Raw genomic sequence first — 22,867 nt, 5'->3', positions numbered from 1 at the left:
TAGAAGTTAAGCCATTTGATTCTTGTTACTGGAGACACAGATACCACAATGCTGAATGGTATATGATAACTCAATCAAAATCCTAATCTTGTTTGAAGTGAGGAAAATGCGCACATCAGAATGAATCCTTACAGTATGAGATGGCACAGAATGAGGCTTAATAGTAGGATTTCCAATAGTTGTAACTTTAGTTTGCTTCTGTAGATGATCCACCCATTCATGAAGATCCTGCTGGTTGTTGCATGATACCAATATCCGCTCAATCATGCTTCCTGGAGTGAGAGAGAAAACAAGAGTTTGACACTGGAAAAGTGGATTCCAGACACACAGATACATTTTGCCCTAGTCATATTTTAACTTCTAAAAATAACATGAGTAAACCAATTAAGTGATAACATTCAACTTCCTCACCCCGATGAAAATCAGTATTCACAAAAAGTTTATTTACATCACCTGCTATTTCAAATGCATTTTTATGGTTTTCACTGTCTTCCAGCTTTGTGATTGTCGTGCCTGTCATGGGTAGCTTTCCCTAGAAAGGACACAGCAAAAGAATTAGTGCTTTAAGAGCACAGAAGCGCCGTTATGTTGGTTTACTGTCGGTCAGTCCTGTGCGTTCATCTATGCCTCTGTATTCAGGACTCTCGGTTGGAAGCTCCATGCACTGATGCAGGCAGGAGAGCTGCCTGAGGCACTGAGAAGTGATGTGACACATCCGTGGTCATACACTATGTGTCAGAACAAGATTTCAACTGAGGTCTTCCTGATTACAGGGCCTGCTTTGTAAGCACCAAGGCACATTGCTGTATGTTTTATGAATAAATATAAAATGAGTATGTTAAGAAATACCATAGCAATACCCCATTGTTGACCAAGGTAACATTTTCCCATATGCCGTATATAGGTGCACACCCGCATAAAAATGTTTTCAAAAATGAAAGCACAATTTTATAATCGTCTAATGTTCTCAAAGATGTACAAAGAGTTTTGCCAGGCCATGGTCAAGCAGAATAAAAATAAGACTATTTTGCACTTCAAGGGCTGTATCCCAAAGAGATCATACAATGGGAAAAGGACCCACATGTAAAAAATATTTACAGCAGCTCTTTCTGTGGTGGCAAAGAACTGGAAATTGAGAGGATGCCCATCAATTGGGGAACGGCTGAACAAGTTATAGTATATAAATGTAATGGAATACTGTTGTGCTATAAGAAATGATGAACAGGCTGACTTCAGAAAAACCCGGAAAGACCTGTATGGCCTGATGCTGAGCAAAGTGAGCAGAACCAGGAGAACATTGTACATAGTAACAGCCACGTTTATGTGAAGACTAATATTGATAGACTTAACCCTTCTCAGCAATACAAGGATCTAAGATACGTCCAAAGGTCTCATGATGGAAAATACTATCCACATCCAAAGAAAGAACTATGGACTTTGATTGCATACTATTTGCTCTCTTTTTTCCCCCCATTGTATTTTGTTTCTTCTTTCTAGTGGTTCTTCCTATTAGTTCTGATTCTTACTTACAACATCACTAGTGTGAAAATATGTTTAATAGGAATGTATATGTATGGCTTATATCAGATTGTGCACTGTCTTGGGGAGGGACGTGGGGTGGGAGGGGGAGAAAAATTTAAAACTCAAAAGCTTATAGAAGTGATGGTTGATAAAGAAAAATAAATTAATAAAAAAAGTGCATATTTTAAAGACTCTGAAAAAACAAAAGGAAAAAAAATTTCACAGGATTAGAAAAACAAGAGCAGGTGACAAGGGTTTTTCATGTGTTCTGTGAAAGGGAAGATTCAAAGTTTTATCTCACAAGACCATCTGCCACAAGTAAATCTGGAGAATATTCTTAAAGTGATCATAAATGTAAGGTGAATTGTCAGGGCAAGAATGGGAGACAGAACTGGTTATATGCAGAAGAACATAGATTTTGGACTCTGACAGAATCTCTAAGTCGACTCAGTCCAACCCCCTTATTTTACAGATAAGTAAACTTTAAGACCATGGAGGTTAAGTGACTAATCAAAAAGAAAACAGGAATATGAGCTGAATACAGAACAAGAAACAAAGGATGGATGATAAAGAAAAACTTACCCTTCTGAAAGGCTGAGAACAGGAAAATGACAAGAGAATTAGCAAATAGGGAGGAAACAAAAGGCACTGGATACAAAGATCCTCTTAAAAGAAGATTGGCAGCGAAGGGAGACTGGCACTGCATGAGTCAGAAAAGTCGGGGGAAAGTTTTCTGTTTTGGGTTGTTTTTGTTTGTTTGGTTGGTTGGCTGGTTGGGGAGACCGGAAAATCAAGTACAGAAAAAAGGCAAGGAGTCAGTGATGAGGGAAAGATTAAAACTGTGTAAGGAAAAAGAACAGCTACAGGAGCAGGATCCTAGGGAAGGAGGAAGGAAGGAAGGAAGGAAGGAAGGAAGGAAGGAAGGAAGGAAGGAAGGAAGGAAGGAAGGAAGGAAGGAAGGAAGGAAGGAAGGAAGGAAGGAAGGAAGGAAGGAGAAAGTACAAGAGGAATCTCGATACAAACTGTACTAGGTAATTTCAATGGTCCCTTCAACTTTGTGATTCTCTGAGAGATCAAGAATTCTGATAATAATGAGAACCAGGGGTAGAACCAAAGAAATAAGGGCAAAAATAGAGAAGGGAAAACATAAGATAGAAACTAACATTAGCTAAGAAGACAGGAAAATGGATGATTAGATCATGACTTAATATTCTAAAAAGAAAGAGTAATGGCTACATATAAGTGCGTATTTAGGTCAGGTGGAAGGAACTTGAGGCCTCAAGGCCACATGTGGCCCTCTAGGTCCTCAAGTGAAGCCCTTTGACTGAATAAAGTTCAATCAAAGATTCAAAGTGACACAGGTTCTCCCACCCCTGGTTCAGGCAAAAATACTGGTATTATAAAGATGGTTGATTATATGTTTTTTGGTTGTTTTTTTTTTTTAACTTTTAGGTAATTGGGGTTAAGTGACTTCCCCAGGGTCACATAGCTAGTAAGTGTCAAATGTTTGGTCTGAGGCCAAATTTCAACTCAGGTCCTCCTGACTTCAGGGCCAGTGCTCTATCTACTGCACCACCTAGCTGCCCCCCCCTTTTTTATTTTAAGCAATTGGGGTTAATTGGATGCTTGATTATATGAAAAAATGTTAAAATTCAAGACAAGGTCACAAACAAGGGTCAAAAGACTCATAAAAACACCACAGTCAAAGATAATCATTTAGCTCAATTGCACAAATTGGAAATCGCTTCTAAAGCATCTCTGACAGTCACCTATGTAGCCTCTGTTTAAATATACTCAGTGATAAGGTATGCACTGCCTCGTGGAGCAACCATTCTACCATTAGACAACTTCAACTGACAAGAAGTTCTACAGAAAATCTGAAAAATAATGTAGTGAATCTTCTAAAAAAATATTTTTTGACATTTGTGTATATTATGTCCTTCCCAGGTCATCCTCCCTGTTTTTATATAAAAGATGAAAATGGGAAGCAGATATAACTACATTATTAAGAAACCAATGAAGAAAACATCCTAAATTATAGTAGGAAAAGAGTAATGAATATTATTCGCTATTTATTTAATGTGCTGTTCTACAAAGAAAGGACTGTCAAAACAGTAGGGGCCATGGCAATATACTGGAACAGGAAACTACAAATGGATTACCATTGTAGCTTGGATAGTTCAGTAAATGATAGAATCTCAAGATTAAGATCTCTATTTCACTCTTTTGCTCTATGTCTTTACTCACACTATTTCCTTTATCTTGAATGGCCTCCTTACTCATTTTTATCTATCCAACTCTAACCCTCTTTTGAGGCCCAGATGATGAGGCATCTCTTCTACAAAACCTTCCTTGAGAACTCTGGCCCACAGTGATGTCTCATTTTTCTGAATTTGGATGGCATTTACTGTTGAGGCTGCACACTTTACCATGTAATAATACAAAGTTTTAGATGGTATCATAATTGTTTCATGTAAATTAGTCTTGTCTCTCTGACCCAATGGTTAAAAACTTGAGCGTGTGCCATACTGCTTCCCTTTTAGATTAACCATGGATAGATGCTAACATAGTCCGTGATGAAATGAATACTCAATCTTTAACATAATAAATGAGGTTATGGTGCTAAATATTTATGAGACAGAAATGTGCGAATCAAATCGGCAAAAAGGCATCAATTTAGATAGAATTACAAGATAAATGACAGGCAAGAAAATCAAAGTAGACTTCAAGGAAGCAGCAGAAATCTGTTTCATCATTTCTCCTTTAAGTGGTCATCTAGTCATTTTTTTAAAGACTCCAATAAATATGATACACCTCCAACTAGCATCAAATTACCACTGAAAATTCCATAAAATATATCATTTTATTGTCTTTTTATTCAAAGTAACCAGTAAAGTGCCACGAATACAGTAAACACTTCATAAATGCTTGTTAGATTGGACTGCATTTCTATTGTACAATTCACCGAGGGTAAAGAAAATCAGCCATTAGTTCCCACTGCAAAACAAAACCAAAACCATTGTCCAGACTTTTATAAACCTAATAGCACATGCTTGCCTTCACTTACAAGTCAGTCCTGATACGTGTAGAAAACAATCTGAGCACAGGGTCCATGGTCATGAATTTCATTCACATCTCCCACAGCACCTGGCAAAGTTTGTTTCCTACCAGAGAGCTTTCCTGCATCATCCCCATTTTTTCATATCAAGTCTTCTAATTTCAAAGCTTTTTTCAGCCTTTTTCTTCTTCTTACCTAGAACAGCTTCTATATTGTACATTTTTGGTAACTCCCACACTGGAGTGCCTATTTTAGTGTTATGCATCAAGTCAGCATTCAAGACACAGACAGGAAAGTAAAAATAAAGAAAGGTATATCAGAAAATAGCTTTAGAAAAATGCAGCTGACGGAACAAATAATTATAATTATACAGTTTAAAAAAAGAACATTGAAAATTAAAGACAAAGGCTATTCTTTTGGAGAATTTATAAATCACAGCAGGAATACCTGTAAGAAGATGTCAATGAAGAAAGACTATTGTACTATCTTTCAAAATAAAGGAGAGATAAACAAGGGATATAATGGAAGAGAGTCTTAATAAATTTGTACTTCAAGAAGTTAACTTTTGGGAAAGAATAAAGCAGAAAAAAACGAAGACTAAACAAAGAAATCACATTAAAAATTCTAGTTTTTCCCCTTACAAAAGGTCTTATGGTATTTTATAAATATCAACCCATTAATCTTTTGAAGGGTAGTTAGTTAGGTAGACAAATGAGTGTTACTAATCTAATTTACAGGTGTAAAAAAAAAAGACAATGCTGGAAAAAGCTGGAAATAGAACTTGTAACTTGTAATTTCATTTGTTTGCTAAAACTTGAAAAGAATATTAAAATTATATAATTGCTAAAAAACACCAATGAGGGAAGAATTAAAGAAACTGAAAATTGAAATAAGAGAGCTAGGGGGTGTGTTGAATAATACACATGGATGGTATAAGAGGTAGGGTTCATGAAAGTGGGAAGAAAAAAAGTGGTACACATCAGACATAAATAATACAGTAATATCTATTCCCTTCTCCAGTTATTGGGTCTATCTTTGAGAAAACAAAAATATGTCTCACCCAGAGCTGCCAAAATTGGTGATACAAACTCCAAGGACTAAAGCTCATGTGAGCTTCTAAAGTATAGCCCCCTCAAACTTTCTTCTAAGTGCCTACCTATTTTTTCTTCACAAACAATCCTAATAAGCACATCTGTCTGGTTTCCAAACCCACAACAGATCAATAGCATATCAGAAGTCAAGAGGGTCTACTACAGGAAGGCACACTGACAGTACCAAGGGTGACAGGTGACAAGGCAAGAATCAAAATAACTGAAAAGCAGACACCCAAACTCAGTAGAACAGTCTGTGGCTCCTTTGCAAATAGATCAATCAGTTCTACAAGCCTCAAAAGTCTGTAGAAATGCCAATGCACTAAAGCATGGTATAATAATCCTGATTACACCAAGTTGCTGGGAAAGGTTAGATTGTATAAAGCATAATAATTTGTTTTCGAAGAGAAGAACATAACCATTTTGGTGAAATTATTTTAACATACTTAGAGATCAAAGGATTTAGAGTTACAGATAAGGAAATCAAGGCTCAGATATTAACTGCCTTGCCCCAAGGTCACAAACGTAATAAGTAGCAGAACCAGGATTTGAATGTTAGTGTGGCCACCATCCGAGTTTAACATCCCAACATCTGACTGAACCATTACACAGCTTCCTAACTGGTCGCCTGCTTCAGTCTCTCCAATCTCCAGCCTTTCTGCCCACAACTAGCAAACTGATCTTCCTAAAACACAGGTCTGATTAAGTCATTCCCAGTATGAGATGCTTTCATGGTACCTTATGGCCTCTAGAACAGAACACAAACTCTTCGGTTTGGGATGTAAAGTCTTTCATAAGTTGGCTCCAACCTATCTTCCTATACTGATTTCACATCACTCCTCCTCACATAAGCTGTGTTCCAGAAAAATGGGTCTATTTGCTATTGTCCAAGCCCAGTATTCAATCTCTTCCTGCTCTGCCCCTTTATTAAACTGTCATCCCCCAGGCCTAGAATTCTGTCCCTTGTTACCTCTGCCTCTTTGCATTCCCATAAGGCACAGTTCAAGTACCACCTCTTACATTAGGTCCTTCCTGATACCCACTGTTGTTAGTGTTTCCCTCCACTCCACAAAATTACTTTGTATTTATTTTAGACATACTTTGTCATGATTTATCTTTGTATATGCTGTTTTCCCTTAGTAGAATGAGAGCTCTTCAAAGGCAGGGCCCTTCCTTTTGTATCCCCAATGGTTAGCACCACACCATATGAATTCTGATTCCAAATCCAGGATTCTTTTCATTATATCACACTGTCTCTATTTAAAGGGGTAAAAAAGTTAAGTTAGCTTTCCAGAAAAACTCATTCCTGAAGATTCTGGATTGCCAAACTTGCATTGTAGTTGCTAATCTAAGTCATCTTAGAGATTTAATGGCAGGTATCATTCGGGAAACTTGATACGTCCCCTTTTAGCTTAGGTTTTGGAACCAACCAATGAAGAATGCATTACACACTGCTCAATCACCCAATGAAGAACTAGGGGACAAAATGACAGAAGAAGAGAAATAACAATGATGACATGGGAAAAATATTCATTCTCTCACAAAAGGGAAAATTTTGGATAAATATATGTGTGGCGAAAAAAAAGCAAAGAACTGAGTACATATTGCTGGAAGACGTCCCATGTTAAAAATAAAAGAATGGCAACAAGAAATGTTAAATAAAAGGAGACGATTAGACTAGGTGTCCTCTGAGATTCCTTCCAGTTCTATATTTAAGATGTTATGACCTATATTCCTTTGAAACCTAGACATGGCTATGGGCACATAAATTAACATATACATATATGTTCTAATTTTGAATAGAAACTGATCTTTAAAAAATGGTCAGAAAAAAAATTAGAGCTAAAGAGTATTTCAGAAATTGTTTACATATTTATAGAAGGGGAAACTTAAGGCTCATGGAGTTTAAGAGATTTTCTTAAGGTCATTTGGCTAACTAATTAATGTCAAAGCAGCGAGTAAAAACCAGAGAGATGATTCAACAGGAACCATTTTTTAACCAAAGACAACCTTTGGCTAGAACTTTCAGCATGATAGAAGATTAAAAAACTGGTAATTAAGTACTCCCAACTGTGAACATTATATATTTTTAAGCCAAGCCAAAACCCATCCTAATTTTTAAAAGGCTTATCCATTTGCTGTTCAGCCATATTTCTCTACTTCAATACAGAGAAGGAATATTTACCTATATTTATCCAGGGACAAATAGTCATTAAAATCCCTAGAGCCTGAACCTGTAGCTAGATTATGTATTATTGATGGTCTTTAGGGAAGGGCTACATGGCCTCTGATATCACTTCTAACTCTAAGAGTCTATGATTCCTCTGCTATGACAGTAAGCACTATGTTAAACCCAGCTCTCCTTCTATAGTAAAAACTCATGTAAATGAATGTAATCATACAGTTCTGTTTCTCTAGTGTTGAACATTACATGTTCAATCAATCAATTAACATTTAGTAAGTACCTACTATGTGCCAGGCACTATGCAAAGGATACAAAGAAAAACAACAAAAGTCCCTACCATTGAGAAGCTCACATTCTATTGGGGGAAACACCATGGATACATATAAGTATACATAAAATTCTGTATATGATAAGAAGTGGGGGACAGCCAGGTGGCACAGTGGATAGACCTCCGGCCTGGGAGTCAGGAGGACCTGAGTTCAAATCTGGCCTCACACACCTGACATTTATTAACTGTGTTACTATAGGCAAGTCACTTAACTGTGATTACCTCATCAAAAATCTCCCCCTCCCTCCACAAAAGAAGTGGACCTCTGATTCCCGTGGTAAAGAGAAGCTCAGGTAAAGAAACTCCTTCTAACAGCAGAGGCTTGTATCTTCTTTGCAACTTACAGTTTTAGTGAGTTACTTCAGAACTGAAGAGTTAAGTGATTTGCCCAGGGTCATATAGCCAGTCAGTGCCAGAAGTGGAATTAGAACCCAAGTCTTTCTGGCTTCAATAATTAGAAGATAATAGGATCTCCACAATACAATGATCCAAGACATTCCAAAAGACTCATGATGGAAAATGCTGCCCACATCCAGAAAAAGAACCATGGAGTCTAAATGCAGGTCAAAGCACAATATTTTCATTTTGGGGTTTTTGTTTCGTTTTGTTTTTTCTTTCTTATGGTTTTTCCTTTTTGTTGTGATTCTTCTCTCACCATATGACTAATGTGGAAATATGATTAATATGATTGTATATGTATGAACTGTATCAGACTGCTTGCTTTCTTAGGGAGGAAGAAAAATTTGGAACTGAAAATCTTATAAAAGAGAATGTTGAAAACTATCTTTACATGTCATTGGAAGAAAATAAAATACTATTAAGTGGGGAAAAAACAGAAAAAAAAAGAAATAAAGCAAACCAGTTTTTTTGTTTGCTTGTTTTGCTTTTTGGTGAGGCAATCAGGGTTACGTGGCTTGCCCAAGTTCACACGACTAATAAGTGTCAAGTGTCTGAGGCCAGATTTGAACTCAGGTCCTCCTGACTCCAAGGCCAGAGCTCTATCTACTGCACCACCCAGCTGCCCGAAGTCCTGTTTTGTTTTGTTAAAGCTTATAGGATCATAGATTTAGAGCTAGAAGGGATCTAGAGACCACTGAGTACAACCCTCTCAATGTATATATAAGGAAAGGGAGGCCCAATGAGATTAAGTGACTCGCCCATGGTCACAGTTAATAAATGTCTGAACTGTATTTTGAACCTAGATCTTCCTGAATCCCAGTCCAGTACTCTACTTCTTATATCACGCAGTTTCTTGCATATAAAAAGGAGAGAAGAAGTAACGTGAAAGGAAGATACTAGCACGTATAACATTTTCCGTAAAAAAGAGGCACTTGAGATGAGTTCTTAAGGAAGTTAGGCATTTTATGAGGAAAAGGTAAGGACAGCACATTCCAGATACAGAGGACACCTGCACACCCTGATATCCAGCAAAACTGGCCCACCTGGTGGAGAACAGTTTCATAAATGTTTGGGGAACTGAAATATTTCAAAATGTTAACAGATTTTACAAAGCTGTCGATTTTCTCTTTTAGGAGGAACAAGTGACTCCTAAACAAAAAATTGAGATATACAGGTTACTTGTATTTTTTCAAAAAGGAGTTGTCATTATACAGTAAAAACAGAATAATTTCATATTGTGAATAATGGAAAATCATATTATATTTTAATGAAATGCAAGTCAAGAAAAGCCAAATCAGGAAACTATTATTGAAGGTCTGCCTGGTTACTGGCCTGGTCCTAAACAATGAAAGGAAAAGTCATTAGCATCTTTAACTGGAGACAAACAGAGGAAAGAATCTAAGAAGAACCAGCTATTAGTTATATGAGAACAAAAGAGAAAAAGTATATACTATAAACAGATTGAAAATTAGTGTAGCTACTACCTTCTGCCAAGTCAACATTTTCTCCCTTAATTCAGTTCTCTACCAATTCAAGGTGATCAATTAAAAAAGATTATAAATTGGGGGGGGGAAGAATAACACATGAGTGTCATTCACTAGGCTAGCCAAATATTTGTTTTGGTTTGGTATCAATGTGTAACACTTTTTGAAGTTAACAATTTTTATCTATTTCACTCTACTCATTATTGGGGGGGGGCAAGGCAATTGGGGTTAAGTGACTTGCCCAGAGTCACACAGCTAGTAAGTGTTATGTGTCTGAGGCAGGATTTCAACTTAAGTCCTCCTGACTCCAGGGCCAGATGTCCTGACCCTGGGCCGGTGCTATATGCACTGCACCACCTACCTGGCCTCTCACTCTACTTATAATTAACACTTCATGTACGTATACAGAAAAACTTGAAAATATGAGTACATCTCAGTACAAAGAAGAATTTAATATACATCTACATTTGCACACTATACAGAGGTCATGCTTAGCTACCACATGCATATATATTGCACAGAATTTTTTAAAAGTCTGAAGACAACTGGCAAGGTTCCAATTAACAATGGACTTTGTTTAAAATATCTGCTTTACCTGATAGATAAAACCGCTCATCCTAGGACTGGCAGACAACATTAACAAAATGTTAGGGAAGAGTAGAAGATATCTTTCATTCTTTTCCTTAAAAAACAAACATAAATAATTATAAAATATACACGTATACATGCTGCAAATTGCAAAACATTTATTCTTATTCCAAGCATCATCAAAAATCATATGCTATATTTTTCACCAAAATATGGCCATTAACTTTAGCTAAGTTAAATGAGACCAAAGTAAAGATAGTAGAGTCTGCATTTTTTGCTGTTGAGTCATTGAAGTCATAACTGACCCCTCATGACTCCATTTTGGGGTTTTCTTGGCAAAGATACTGGAATGATTTTCCATTTCCTTCTCGTTTTACAGATAAGGAACTCAGGTAAACAAAGTTAAGTGACTTGCCCAAGGTCACACAGCTAGTAAGTGATGCTGGATTTGAACTCTTAGAGAGAAGTCTTCCTGATTCCCAGCCCAATGTCTATCCGCTGTACCACCTAGCTACCCAGATTCTGTGTTGCACTTTTGCATTTGATTAAAAGGGCACTTTAATTTCTTGATATTATAAAAATGTAATATACATGATTTAAATTACATTTGGCTCATATGTATCTGATATAGTACTTTAAAAGGATATTCTATCACTGTTTTCACCTTTAGATTTAATATAATCATAAATCTCAAGAAACTTAAGTTCTGTTTTCTTGAGTGAGAGGACAGGATCCAGCTTCCTGGCAGATGCAAAAGATGGATAAGGGCCACATGTTTAGAACAAAACATTATTTTTTAAAAAACTATGTTACAAGTAAGTCCTAGTACACTTCCAATGTGGATCAAAAAGATACTACATTATTTTAAAGCTCTATAATTCCATTTTCATGTGCTTCATTATTGTTTGATGAGCTTGAAAACCTTCCATGTTACTTTTAACAACTTTGCTTCAATAGTTTCACAGAAGTCAAAGCCTGTGATGAAAGACAAATTCAAATGGAAGTACAAACACCAAGATCATGGCATAAGGTGCTATCTGAAACCCTTGTATTATTTCCACTAGTAAGTGAACAGGAAAAAAAAAAGTATGAAATTTTTTTAAACAGCTGTAACAGGAAAGGGAGCCTGTAATTCAGCATGAAACAGTAAATACCATTAATTATCAAAGCATTAAAATGTCACTGACCACTGATAACTGACATATCTTTCTAGTTTATTAATGAAAAGAAAATATATCACACATATAACAACTTAATTTTTGTAATCTTCCAAATATTAACACGTACAAAAAAAGATTACTACCCTAAGGTATTTAATTTTGAAAGTAGGTCATTAACTCATCATTAAAATAAATGTTTTAACCGTGGTAATTACTTTATCAACAAATGGAATATACTTCAAAATAGAGATTAGCTAGATTAATTAATCAGTGAAGAATGTGGATTCCACTGGGTATTTATATGACTATATAAATTATCATTGGACAAGGATGTCACAGAGTAACTAAGCTAATTCACAAAGCAAATACATGTCAAAGCAATTATGTATATGTATTGTAAATGTCAACTAAAACATAAGAACAACACTGGTCCAAATTATCTAAAAGAACAGACAACGCTAATGTCTTTCAAACGCATTTTTGTGCATTGTGAGAGGTCACATTTAAATAGGTTCTAGACAGCATCACTCTCAGGATGACTGATGAATACTGATCTCAGTTTAACTCTCCTTTCTGTCTATAAGGTTATTGGTTAGCTCTCTTCCACATTCCTGGAGTGTGTGGGGTCTCATTTGTTCCTGTTCATTTGTTTTGCAGAAGGACGATATATGCTCTTCATTATTTTAAATGCCTTGTCCAGTAGCTGACTATGAACAGAATATCAAATCTTCCCTAAGAGGGGAAGACAAGGAAGTGATATGAGCAAAGAAGCAGTAAGCAAACTCCACTACCTTCACCTTCAATTTCCTTACAGAAAGCTTGAAGAATTTAAGTAATTATTAGAGATAATCTCTAAGTGTATAATTGAAGGCACAGTTGAGAGGTGATTGTGCTAGCATTTAAAATTGAGACAATATTTTCTTAACCAAAATATGGCATAACTAAAAAAGGGAAAACTATTTTGTAAGAACTATGGCATAAACATTTAATACAGTAAGCTGGTTAGATATACCACCGAAAAAAGGGGTTAATTTTATAAGTCACTACTAAAGACTCTGACTTCTGAATAGTTCAGAACAATGGTTATCAGACTAAAATAGAAACGGATCCCTGCAGGCTGCTTATTGACTCAGAACATGACAAATCAACATTACCTATGTTGTACTGTATTTTTACTGATTTTGTTAAATGTTTCTCAATTATATTTTAATCTGGTTTGGGCAGTACTCCAGAGTTTTGCAGGCACAAGTTTGACACTTCTGGTTTAGAAAATAAGATTATCCAATGCTAGTATACTTTCTACATAGATGTATCCATAGGATCAAACTTATAGAACTGAAAGGGATCTTAGAGGTTATTTAATCTGATCTCTTCCACAGGAGGAAACAGAAGCTCAGAGAGGTAAAGAGACTTGCCCAAAGTCACACAGGTGGTGTGGGGCTGAGCTAGAATTCAGTCCAAGCTCTCATTTCTAAATCCAGCGATCTTTCTACTTCACTACTATAAATAGTCATGCTTATAAACATACATCCACATATACACTGACAAAAATGTCATAAGAGTATAGATTATCCAAAGTGACAGTCTTGAGAACAGGTATCTTTAGAGAAGTAGCATGCCTTGGTGAATAGTGAGCTAAACTTGAGAAAAAACTGAATTCAAATCTTGCCTTTGATGCTTACTAGCTCTTTATACCTGGCCAAGTCACTAAACCTTTAGGAGTCTCTATTTCTTAATCTGTAAATTAGGGATGATACTACCTATAATACCTAGTTCATGGGGTTATGGCAAAGCTCAGATGAAGTAATCTACATAAAGTACTTGCAAAATTAAGTGATATATAAATGTTTACTATTTTATTTATTATTGTTATTGTTATTTAGAACAATGGTTTTTCCCTAACATTGCTCATTTCTAATCTCTGAATAGTAATCTCTCAAAAAGCAATATAAACAAGGAGGCATCAGAAAGCATGAATCTATCTCTGATGTCCCCTGACTTTCCTGATACTTGTCCCTAGAACTGCTTTCAAACAGCTGAAATGAATTATGTTGTATTTTGAGACAAAGTAGTCAGAGTGGGACCTAAATACTTAACTTAAGCATTAACTTGAGATACCTTAATATGGAGTACAATATGGTAGCTCTAAGGGTATCCCCTGGTATCACACTTCAATGAGCTTTGAATAACTATAATGCCAGCTCTCCTGGTGAAACTAATGGCAGAGAGAATTTGAGGTGACACTACTCCCTCTGAATGGGAATTTGTCACTAATAAATGGCATCATGACTGACCAGAGTTGGATTTATTTAGTGAATATGAAGTAAACTTTCCTCAAGGTTAGCATCCCTAACTTTTTATTTACACATAAGCTTTTAATATATCATATCCTCTAGTTCTTTGTTAAAGAAACCATCAAGTACAGGACAGAAACAGGGGATTGAGGGTTGTCAATGACAACTTTTCCTTACCTGGCATTTCAAAGCAAAAAAGATCACATACTTAAGCATCTAAAATTAACTGCCTTTGCAAAACTGATCACCATTCATGGTTATTATCAAGCATTCAGAAACATATTAATATGAATTGAACACTATTCAACTGAATACAAGTTTGCTATGAAAATGGACATTTTAATAATTTAGGTTAAATAGTTCTGAATGGCCAAAAAAAAAAATTAAATTGAGAAACTTTCCACCCAGATGGTCTTTTTATGTAACCACGACTATCTTCATAATTCATCTTTCAAAAGACCTAACAGTAATACTACTTTGTGAACCCCTTAGCCACCTCACCTCATTTCCTGCACACTGAATCATGACCTGGGACATGTATATGACATTGCCCAGGGTTTTAATGTCATCTCCCTCCCAGCAACGAATTGCTTCTGTCAGAATCTGGAGTTCAAGCTCTTTCCTTTTTCGTACTTCCTGACACTGTGCCTAGAGGAAAAGGGAAACATATTTGTTAATAAAGAAGTTAAGAATTAATGAGAGACAGGAATACTACTCTGGAGCAGATACCCACTGCAAAATAAATCAAGGCATGTATGTATGTGTATGTGTATGTATGTATATATAAAATGAAATATATGTGCATGCAAATACATACGTGTATTTATGTACATGTGTTATGTTGCATGTGGATGTATGAGTGTGTGTGTGTGTGTGTGTGTATGAATGAATTGTATGTATACGCCTACAATACTGAGTGCAGCATAAAGGTCAGGCTATCATAGGATATCAAGATATTGTTTGCCTTGGGAATGTAATGGCTATTTACCTCCTATTCCCAGTGAAAACAAAGCTATATTTAAGGGCTCAAGGAATCGAGAGCCATCCCAACACTACACTCAAGTACATTATCCAGGTACTTGACATTTCCCATTATTAGCTTATTAAAGTTTTATCCCATATAAATAAGGGATATACCTATTACATATCTTTTAATTCACTTACTTCCTTCATATGTCCTCTGTAGTTAATTTGAGTATTTATAATTGTTAAAATTATTCATTCACTCAAAGTTGTTCTTAAAACAATATTGTTGTTACTATACACAAGGTTCTCTTGGTTCTGCTTATTTTGCTCTTCATTCATTTGTGTTTTTCTAAATCACTGAGTTCAATCATTTCTTATATCACAGTAGTATTCCATTACAATCATATACCACAACTTGTTCAGCCATACCCCAACTTATGTGCATCCCTGCAATTTCCAGCTCTTTGCCCCTACGAGGAAAGTTGCTATAAATAATTTAAGACATATAGGTTCTTTCCTTTTTCCCTAATCATCTTGAGAAACAGACCTACTGGTATTGCTGGGTCAAAGGCTATAAGCAGTTTAATAACTCCTTGGGCCTAATTCCAGATTGCTCTCCAAAATGGCTGGATCAATTCACAGTTCCACCAACAGTGAATTAGTGTCCCAGCCTTTCCATATTCCCTCCAACATCTGTTGCTCTCCCCTTCGATCATTTTAGCCAATCTGATAGGTGTAAAATGATATCTCAAGGTTGTTTTAATGTGTATTTCTCTAATCAATAATGATTTAGAGCATTTTTTTCACATGACTATAAATTGTTTTGATTTCTTACTCAGAAAACTGACTGTTTATATCCTTTGATCATTTACCAATTGGAGAATGACTTATATTTTTATGGATTTGACAATTCTTTTTATATTTGAAATATGACACCTTTATCTGAGAATCTATCTATAAATTTTTTTTCTTAATATCTATCTGGTTTTACACACACACACATGCACGCACACACGCACGCCTAATGGTTGCCATCTGGGGGAGAGGGAAAAAAAGGTTAAAAAAAAAGTTACATGATAATTTTATTATATATTTAAAAGGAACAGCAAGTTTTATATAACAGATTTGTAGTTTCATGTACAATTATCCTTTTTTCTATTCTATGTTATGGAAATGCTTTTTTATTTCTTAAGTTCAGAATAAAATAAATAAAATTTAAAAATAATTCACTTACAGAAAGATTTTTGAAGGCTGTCATAGACTTTTGAATATCTTGCCGATCTGGATGATAATCCTTAGTGTAACAAAACAAAACAATATTACTGTCAATCTTAGTATCAAAAAATACTGCTTAATAATTTATTATTGCTACAGAATTGCCAGAACCTAAAAAATGTAATTCTGCTTTCAACATGCTCCTTTTCTCTCACTACTACAATGAATGTCACTTTTTCTGTCCAGGAAGAAAAATGACCAAGGGATCTCAGGCCTCTTATATGAAACCAAAGGACTCACAACTAACTAAACACAACTCATTTGAAGTAGAAATGTGAAAATTTAAGTTTTTGCCCCTTCTTGTTAAGCCTTCAATAACATGCCAATAAGAAAAATAATTAACCCATCATGTCCAGCTGTTATTTAATGTCTTTTTTACTTCTGCTGCCCAACAACAGAAGCTCTTTTAAAAATTACTTTGGAGTTTATGGTTAATTGCCATATTTCCAAATAAAAAGCAGTTTTGACTTTAGAAATGATGGTATCTGAAAATAGTAAAAGTTGTTTAAGTCCCAAAATGTTAAAGTTTTAGAAGGAATCGAGGGTGGTTTGTTTTGTTTTTAATCTGGTCACAGACATACAGTTGAAGGGACTTAGGTCGAACAGTCTCATTTCATGGATGAAGAGGTTGAGATCTTGCTCAAGGTCACAGATGTATTAAGTAGTAAAGTAAGGATTTGAATCCAGATTCTCTCATGGTAGAACCATCATTCTTTCCACTGTAAGGAATATGGTAGAAGGGCAATTCATCTGCAAGAGATCTAGGAGCTGTAGTGGATTCGAAGTTAAAGATATCAAAAATGTGGTATGAGAGCCGAGAAGTTAATGTCATTTTAGGCTGCATTAAGAAAGGCAAAACGTCTGGGACTGTGGAAGTAAATGATCTACTGTAGTCTACCCTGGTCAGATCACACCTTGAATTTGTGTTTTATTCTGGGTACTACATTTTAGAAAGGACACTGATAAGCCTGCAGAGGAGGGTAACCAGGATGGGCCTAGAGCTCATGGCCTGTGAGGAACAGCTAAAGTTAAAAGGAGATGTTTAGCCTGGACAAAAACAAAAACAAAAAACTGAGGGGGCATATGATAATTGTTTCAGGTATTTTAAGGGCTACTGTGTGGGACTGGACTTAGTTTTGCTTGATCCCACAGGACTGAACGATATGCAATGAGCAGAAATTACAAAGTGGCAAATTTAGGCTTGAAATTACATATAAATAAATGTCTGTGTGTGTGTGTGTGTGTGTGTGTGTGTGTGTGTGCACGCGTGTATAAAATATATACATACACATAAATGAATGAAATAGAGCTATCTAAAAGTTATTTGAACTGTGTAGGAATATAGTGAGTTAGCCCTGAGAGGAGATCTTTAAACAAAAGTAGGATGATCACTTGTCAGATGTACACAGAGGAAATATGAGATAGACTCGACAGCCTGTGAAATCCCTTCCAAATCTGAATGGGGGGAGGTAGAGAGGGGTGAGGGGGGTGTTAAATGTCTCAAAATATAAAAAAGCAAAATACATATTTTTTAAAAAACCATCTTGAATCCTAGAGAAACTTTTAATTGGTTCTGAAACGTGCAGTGAGTCTTTGTTACAATGTGTATCAGGCAAGCTCCTTAAGGTCAAGGGCCATAGATCACCTAGTCTATGTCTCACCCATCTGTGACCCCGTGGCATTTTCAGTTTCTTATATTGATTCATCTGAGTCCCAAAAACACACATAGCAATCATACATACAATAGGTACTGAAGAAATGAATATAGAGTGGGAAAAAAATGGTACCTCCATATGTCTTTCAAGTTCTTTGAGTAAAGTAGGGTATTTATCCAGGCGCATAAAAGGTTTGCTGAGGCCTGTGGTCAACACAAGAATCCCAGGACTGCTGGCGCCTTTCATCTCCATAAATTCTCCCAAATCCTCACTGAGCAAAAAAAGCATTAACACAAAAGAACTTTCTTGTTAGCTGTAAAGGACAAAGCAAAGTTACAGTAACTGCTAGGCTAGACCATTTACTCACCCTTAATTATGTCTGTGATTAATGAAGAACAAAAATAGAGAATGACAATAGATTTTATCAGTGCTGCAAATCTGAATAATAACAAAAGAAAGTCAGGCTATCCAGCAGAGAAACTGGGCTAGGGCTGAGAAGGCTTGAGCTCTGGTTCAGTGTCCACTACAGACAAGCTCTATGACCCTGGCAACTTTTTAGGGTCTAATTTCCCAAGCAGTTTAGGCTAAATAATTTCTCAAGACCTTTCCTAAGAAAAAATATTTCAACATAAGTGAACTTGTACATTCTCTAATCAGAGAAAAAAAACCTGAATGTCATGAGAATGTCCAGTAAGTTTCTTACTGGAAAGGTGCTTCAAAAATATGATTGTGACCCAAAAAGTGAAAAAATTAAGTGAATTTTAAAAAATTCAAGTGAATGCCATATATTTCTAATATATAATAATGATTTTTAAATTTCAAAGGCTGAGGAAATAAAAATATTATGATGTCCACAGTTTACCAAGGCATAATTCCATGTTCAATGCCAATTCTTCATCCATAGACACATGTACATACGCTTCCATCTGGAACTATTCCAATAAGATTATTTATCAGCAAAACCATCTTATAATGAGATCCCTCAAATATTAAGTAACTAAATCCACCTCATTCTTCATTCTACCATGGAAGAGAAAGGAGTGAATGCAGGTTCCAGTGGAGTTCTCCTAGTCAACTCCTGTGTTCAATCAATTCATCAAGCACTTAATATTAAGTACCAGCTATGTGCAAGGCACTGTGCTTAGAGCTGGGGAATACAAATCTAGAGATGAAAATTATCCCTGCCCTCAAGGAGCTCCTATTCTATTGGGGGGGAGAGAATATCATGTAATTGACTTATAAGTAAATAGAAAACATTTTAAAAGTAAATACACAACAATTCAACAGTGGAAGGAAATATTACCAAATGGAAAAGTCAAGAAAGGTCTTTTGAATAGAGGTAGAGATTCCAAAAGGTGAAAATGAAGAGAGAGAACATTCCTACAATGAAGAGCAGGGTGTACGAAGGCATCAAGAAGGAATGTCAGACAGTGAGGACAGCACATGGGCTAATTTGGATAAAACAGAGATCGTGGAGGAGGGAAACCTGTGAAAACATTCTGAAAAGACAGGTCAGAACCAGACTGCAAAGAGTTTTAAACACTAAACAAGTAAGTTTGTACTTTATCTGGTAAGTAACAATGAGCTACTGCCACTTTTTAAGCAAGGGAGTAACATGGTCAGACCTGTACTTTCAGAAATATCAATCTGGCAGCGATGTGAAGAATGGAATGGAGAGGGGGAAAGATGGAGGGAAGGACACCAATTAAGAGTTAATTGTAACAGTTCAGGTGAGGGGTGACAAGGGCTAAACAAAAGTGGTCATGTGAATGGAGAAAAGGGAGTATGAAAGATGGTCCAGCAATAACACCTTGTTTTTCACAAAGATCATCTCTACAGTTCAAACCTTTAGAAAGGCAAGAGATGCAAAAAAAAGTTTATCTAAAACCTTGTTTTTAAGTCAACTCTTTGGAAATCAAAATAACTATAAAGCATTCATAAGCTATGACTACTGTCATCATCCCCCATGAATCGTTTAGTACCTTATCAAGATGAGTGAAATAAGATCTATACAATTCTGTGAGCTTTGTAAAAGAAGGTGCTACATTGCAAGTTGCTTAAGGAAACTTCTACTCTAAGAAAAGCCATTTTTTATGGCAGGCACCCTCTGAATGTGTATCTTCCAGAGGTCATTCCCAATCTATTATAATGTTTTCTCATCTGTTAGTGGTCACAAAGTCAAGCTGGCTCTAAATATATGCTCATATTTCTCCTATTTGCCTAAGACTTCTGACCTCCTTACTCAGCACCTGGATGAGCCAACTGTTGTGGATGCCGAGGGATCACTGATAAGTGGTAGAACGTGCTCATCATCTCACTTCTTGATTATGTCACTGTTGACTTTAAGTAAATTATCCCTTGTCAGAAGTGAAAGTAAGAATACAAGAAAAAGTAGGCAGCACTATCTAATGGGAAAAGTACTTAACTGGGAGTCCTAAGACCAAGGCTCTGGTCAGACCTCTGCTATCAACTAGCTGTGTGACCACAGGCAAATTACTTGCCTCTCTGTGTCCTCATGTGTAAAACAAAAGGGTTGAACTAAATAGCTTCTACTACCCCCTTCCCCTCTAACATATAATTTTAAGAGTCAAAACTGGACCATAGGCTGGTAAATGAAAATTTAGGTTGGAACAGAATCACAATTAAGATCAGGCAACAGGCCAAAAGATGGAAACAGGTAGCGACTGCTGTTGTTTTAAACAACCACTTATACCTTAAATTGTTTATGGCACACATGATATGGATCCCACTGACTTAGCTAATGAGAAGAAGCCATCAAACCTCCACATGTAAAACAAAAATCACAGAACAATTACCCAAGAATAATTTTCTGTCTTTCCTAAACAAAGTACAATATTTCATTCCATTTTAGTATTTCTCTTTTACCAAGCACAGAATGTGCATTACACATGTGAATACCCCACTTCACCCATATCAAACTTCTGTGTTTCAAGGACCCTTTGGTTTCAAAGACCAGTGTGATTCCCCCCACCAGACCACCACCTTCCACAGTCAAGCAATGATAAATCTCATCTCTACAATTTTGTAAATGTTCTTCAAGAATTGCTATGGCCAATACGGCAAGAGCCCTTTCCAAACACAGGAGATTCTCTGACAACAGATACAAAATCTGTCACTGAGCCTACAAAATCTTTTCCAACTTGCTAGAACTCCCCAGATCTTAAACTGAGCTGACATTGCACTCAAGATCCCAGAATCACCTGCAGGCCATAATGAGAATTAGAGAATGAATTTAGTAGAGACTTTAGTATTTCTAACATTTTGTTATTATAGAATACTTTGTTTCATTGGATCTTTTAGAATCTTGGAATATTGAGTCAATCTGGCTTAGAGACTTTAGTGTACAAGTTAGGCATTATTCATCCCTCAAATGAATGAAAGACAGTCCAACACAAACTACTTCATTATGTTTAACCAAAATTTTAAAATATTAGGTGCCTAGTCACATGTGGCATCCTGCTCTTCTCAGGAAAGAAATGACCTACATAGTAAAAGAACTAGTAATCCATCATCCAAGTGAAAGCAAATGCAAATTTAAGCAGGAACTGTTATTTTACCAAAAGGAAAACAATATGGAACTATGCCTATAATGTTGGGCCACTAATCTACTATCTGTAAAATGAGGAAATTGAACAAGATAACCTCTAAGGTCTCTTCAAGTTCTAAATTTATGACTGTATAAAAAACAATACCCATAAATAGGCCATACCTTAAAATAAATAAGTACATCATAAAACTGGTATTTTAAGGGGCTTCATAGTCCAAACAACTGCTCTTGCCCTCAAAAGACTTACAGCCTGGAATAGGGAATTTAAAAAAAAAGACTGGGGGGCGGAGCCAACATGGCAGAGTGAAAGCAGCAATTTGCTTGAGCTCTCCCTCCAAATACCTATAAAAATGGCTCTAAACAAATTCTAAGGCAGCAGAACCCACAAAAAGACAGAGTGAAAGAAATTTCCAGCCCAAGACAACCTAGATGATTGATTAGAAAGGTATATCGCTCCGGGCGGTAAGAAGAGCACAGTGCAGCATGGGCGTGCAGGCCTCAGAGGACTGAATCTTGGGCAGCTGTGACGGTTTCCAGACTCCTCAATCCACCAGTGCCAAAGACAACTTAGAAGGTCAGTGGGAAACGTCTGTTTCTGCGGTGCTGAGACAGGAAGGCGGGGTCTCAGCTCAAGTTCCCCAAGAACGTGGCCCTGGGGTAGACAGCTGCTTCCCGAGCTTCTGGCCCACAGACTGAGGGGGAATCAAGTGGCTGATCAGAGGGGGATTGCAGGAATCTCTGTGCTGGTGCTGAGGCAGGAATCTCTTGCTTTGCCCGTGCCTGGATCTGGGTCACAGCTCTGGATGGGGGTCCTGGGGTGAGGAGGAGCTCTGGATCAGTGGAGCTTGTAGTGGCTGTGCACAGTAAACCTTCCTCACAGTTCCAGGACAGAAAGGAGTGCTTGTGGTCACTAATACACCAGAGCACAGGCCAGGAAAGGAGTAAATACCTCGCCCCTTATCATACTACCTTGCAAGAACTGAAAATTTACAGGTCCCTACAAGTATCTCTGAAAACAGCTATATAAACCCCTGAAGCTTGGGACAGTACATTCTCCACATTGGAAACAGACTCTTACCTTACCAAAGAGTTTAAAATTCAAGTAACTGGCCGGGATCATGAGCAAGCAGCGCAAAAAGAGTCAGACTACATTATATTATCTTACTTTGGTGACAAAGAAGATCAAAATATACAACCAGAAGAAGACAACAAAGTCAGAGCTCCTACATCCAAAGCCTCCAAGAAACATATGAATCAGTCCCAGGCCTTGGAAGACCTCCAAAGGGATTTTGAGA

At 36.6% G+C, this 22,867-nt stretch overlaps 1 protein-coding gene across 5 annotated transcripts in view; it reads right to left on the bottom strand.

Moving 5' to 3' along the window:
* Positions 1 to 22,867, bottom strand: part of ARHGEF7 (Rho guanine nucleotide exchange factor 7) — a 310,976-nt gene that overhangs the window by 41,177 nt on the left and 246,932 nt on the right. For all 5 annotated transcript variants that reach the window (XM_078147326.1, XM_020965124.2, XM_020965122.2 and 2 more), the window contains 6 exons: positions 18,137 to 18,275; positions 16,309 to 16,368; positions 14,610 to 14,756; positions 10,662 to 10,748; positions 454 to 532; positions 133 to 272 (listed from right to left, as the gene is read on the bottom strand). In XM_078147326.1, the coding sequence (XP_078003452.1) occupies positions 133 to 272; positions 454 to 532; positions 10,662 to 10,748; positions 14,610 to 14,756; positions 16,309 to 16,368; positions 18,137 to 18,275 (652 nt within the window). The remainder of the gene's footprint in view (positions 1 to 132; positions 273 to 453; positions 533 to 10,661; positions 10,749 to 14,609; positions 14,757 to 16,308; positions 16,369 to 18,136; positions 18,276 to 22,867) is intronic.

The sequence above is a fragment of the Phascolarctos cinereus genome, unplaced genomic scaffold (assembly GCF_003287225.1).
Source record: "Phascolarctos cinereus isolate Bilbo 61053 unplaced genomic scaffold, phaCin_HiC Scaffold_7;HRSCAF=346, whole genome shotgun sequence".
Lineage (NCBI taxonomy): Eukaryota > Metazoa > Chordata > Mammalia > Diprotodontia > Phascolarctidae > Phascolarctos > Phascolarctos cinereus.
Note: the sequence above shows the minus strand (reverse complement) of the source record. Positions and strands in the feature narration are given on the sequence as shown.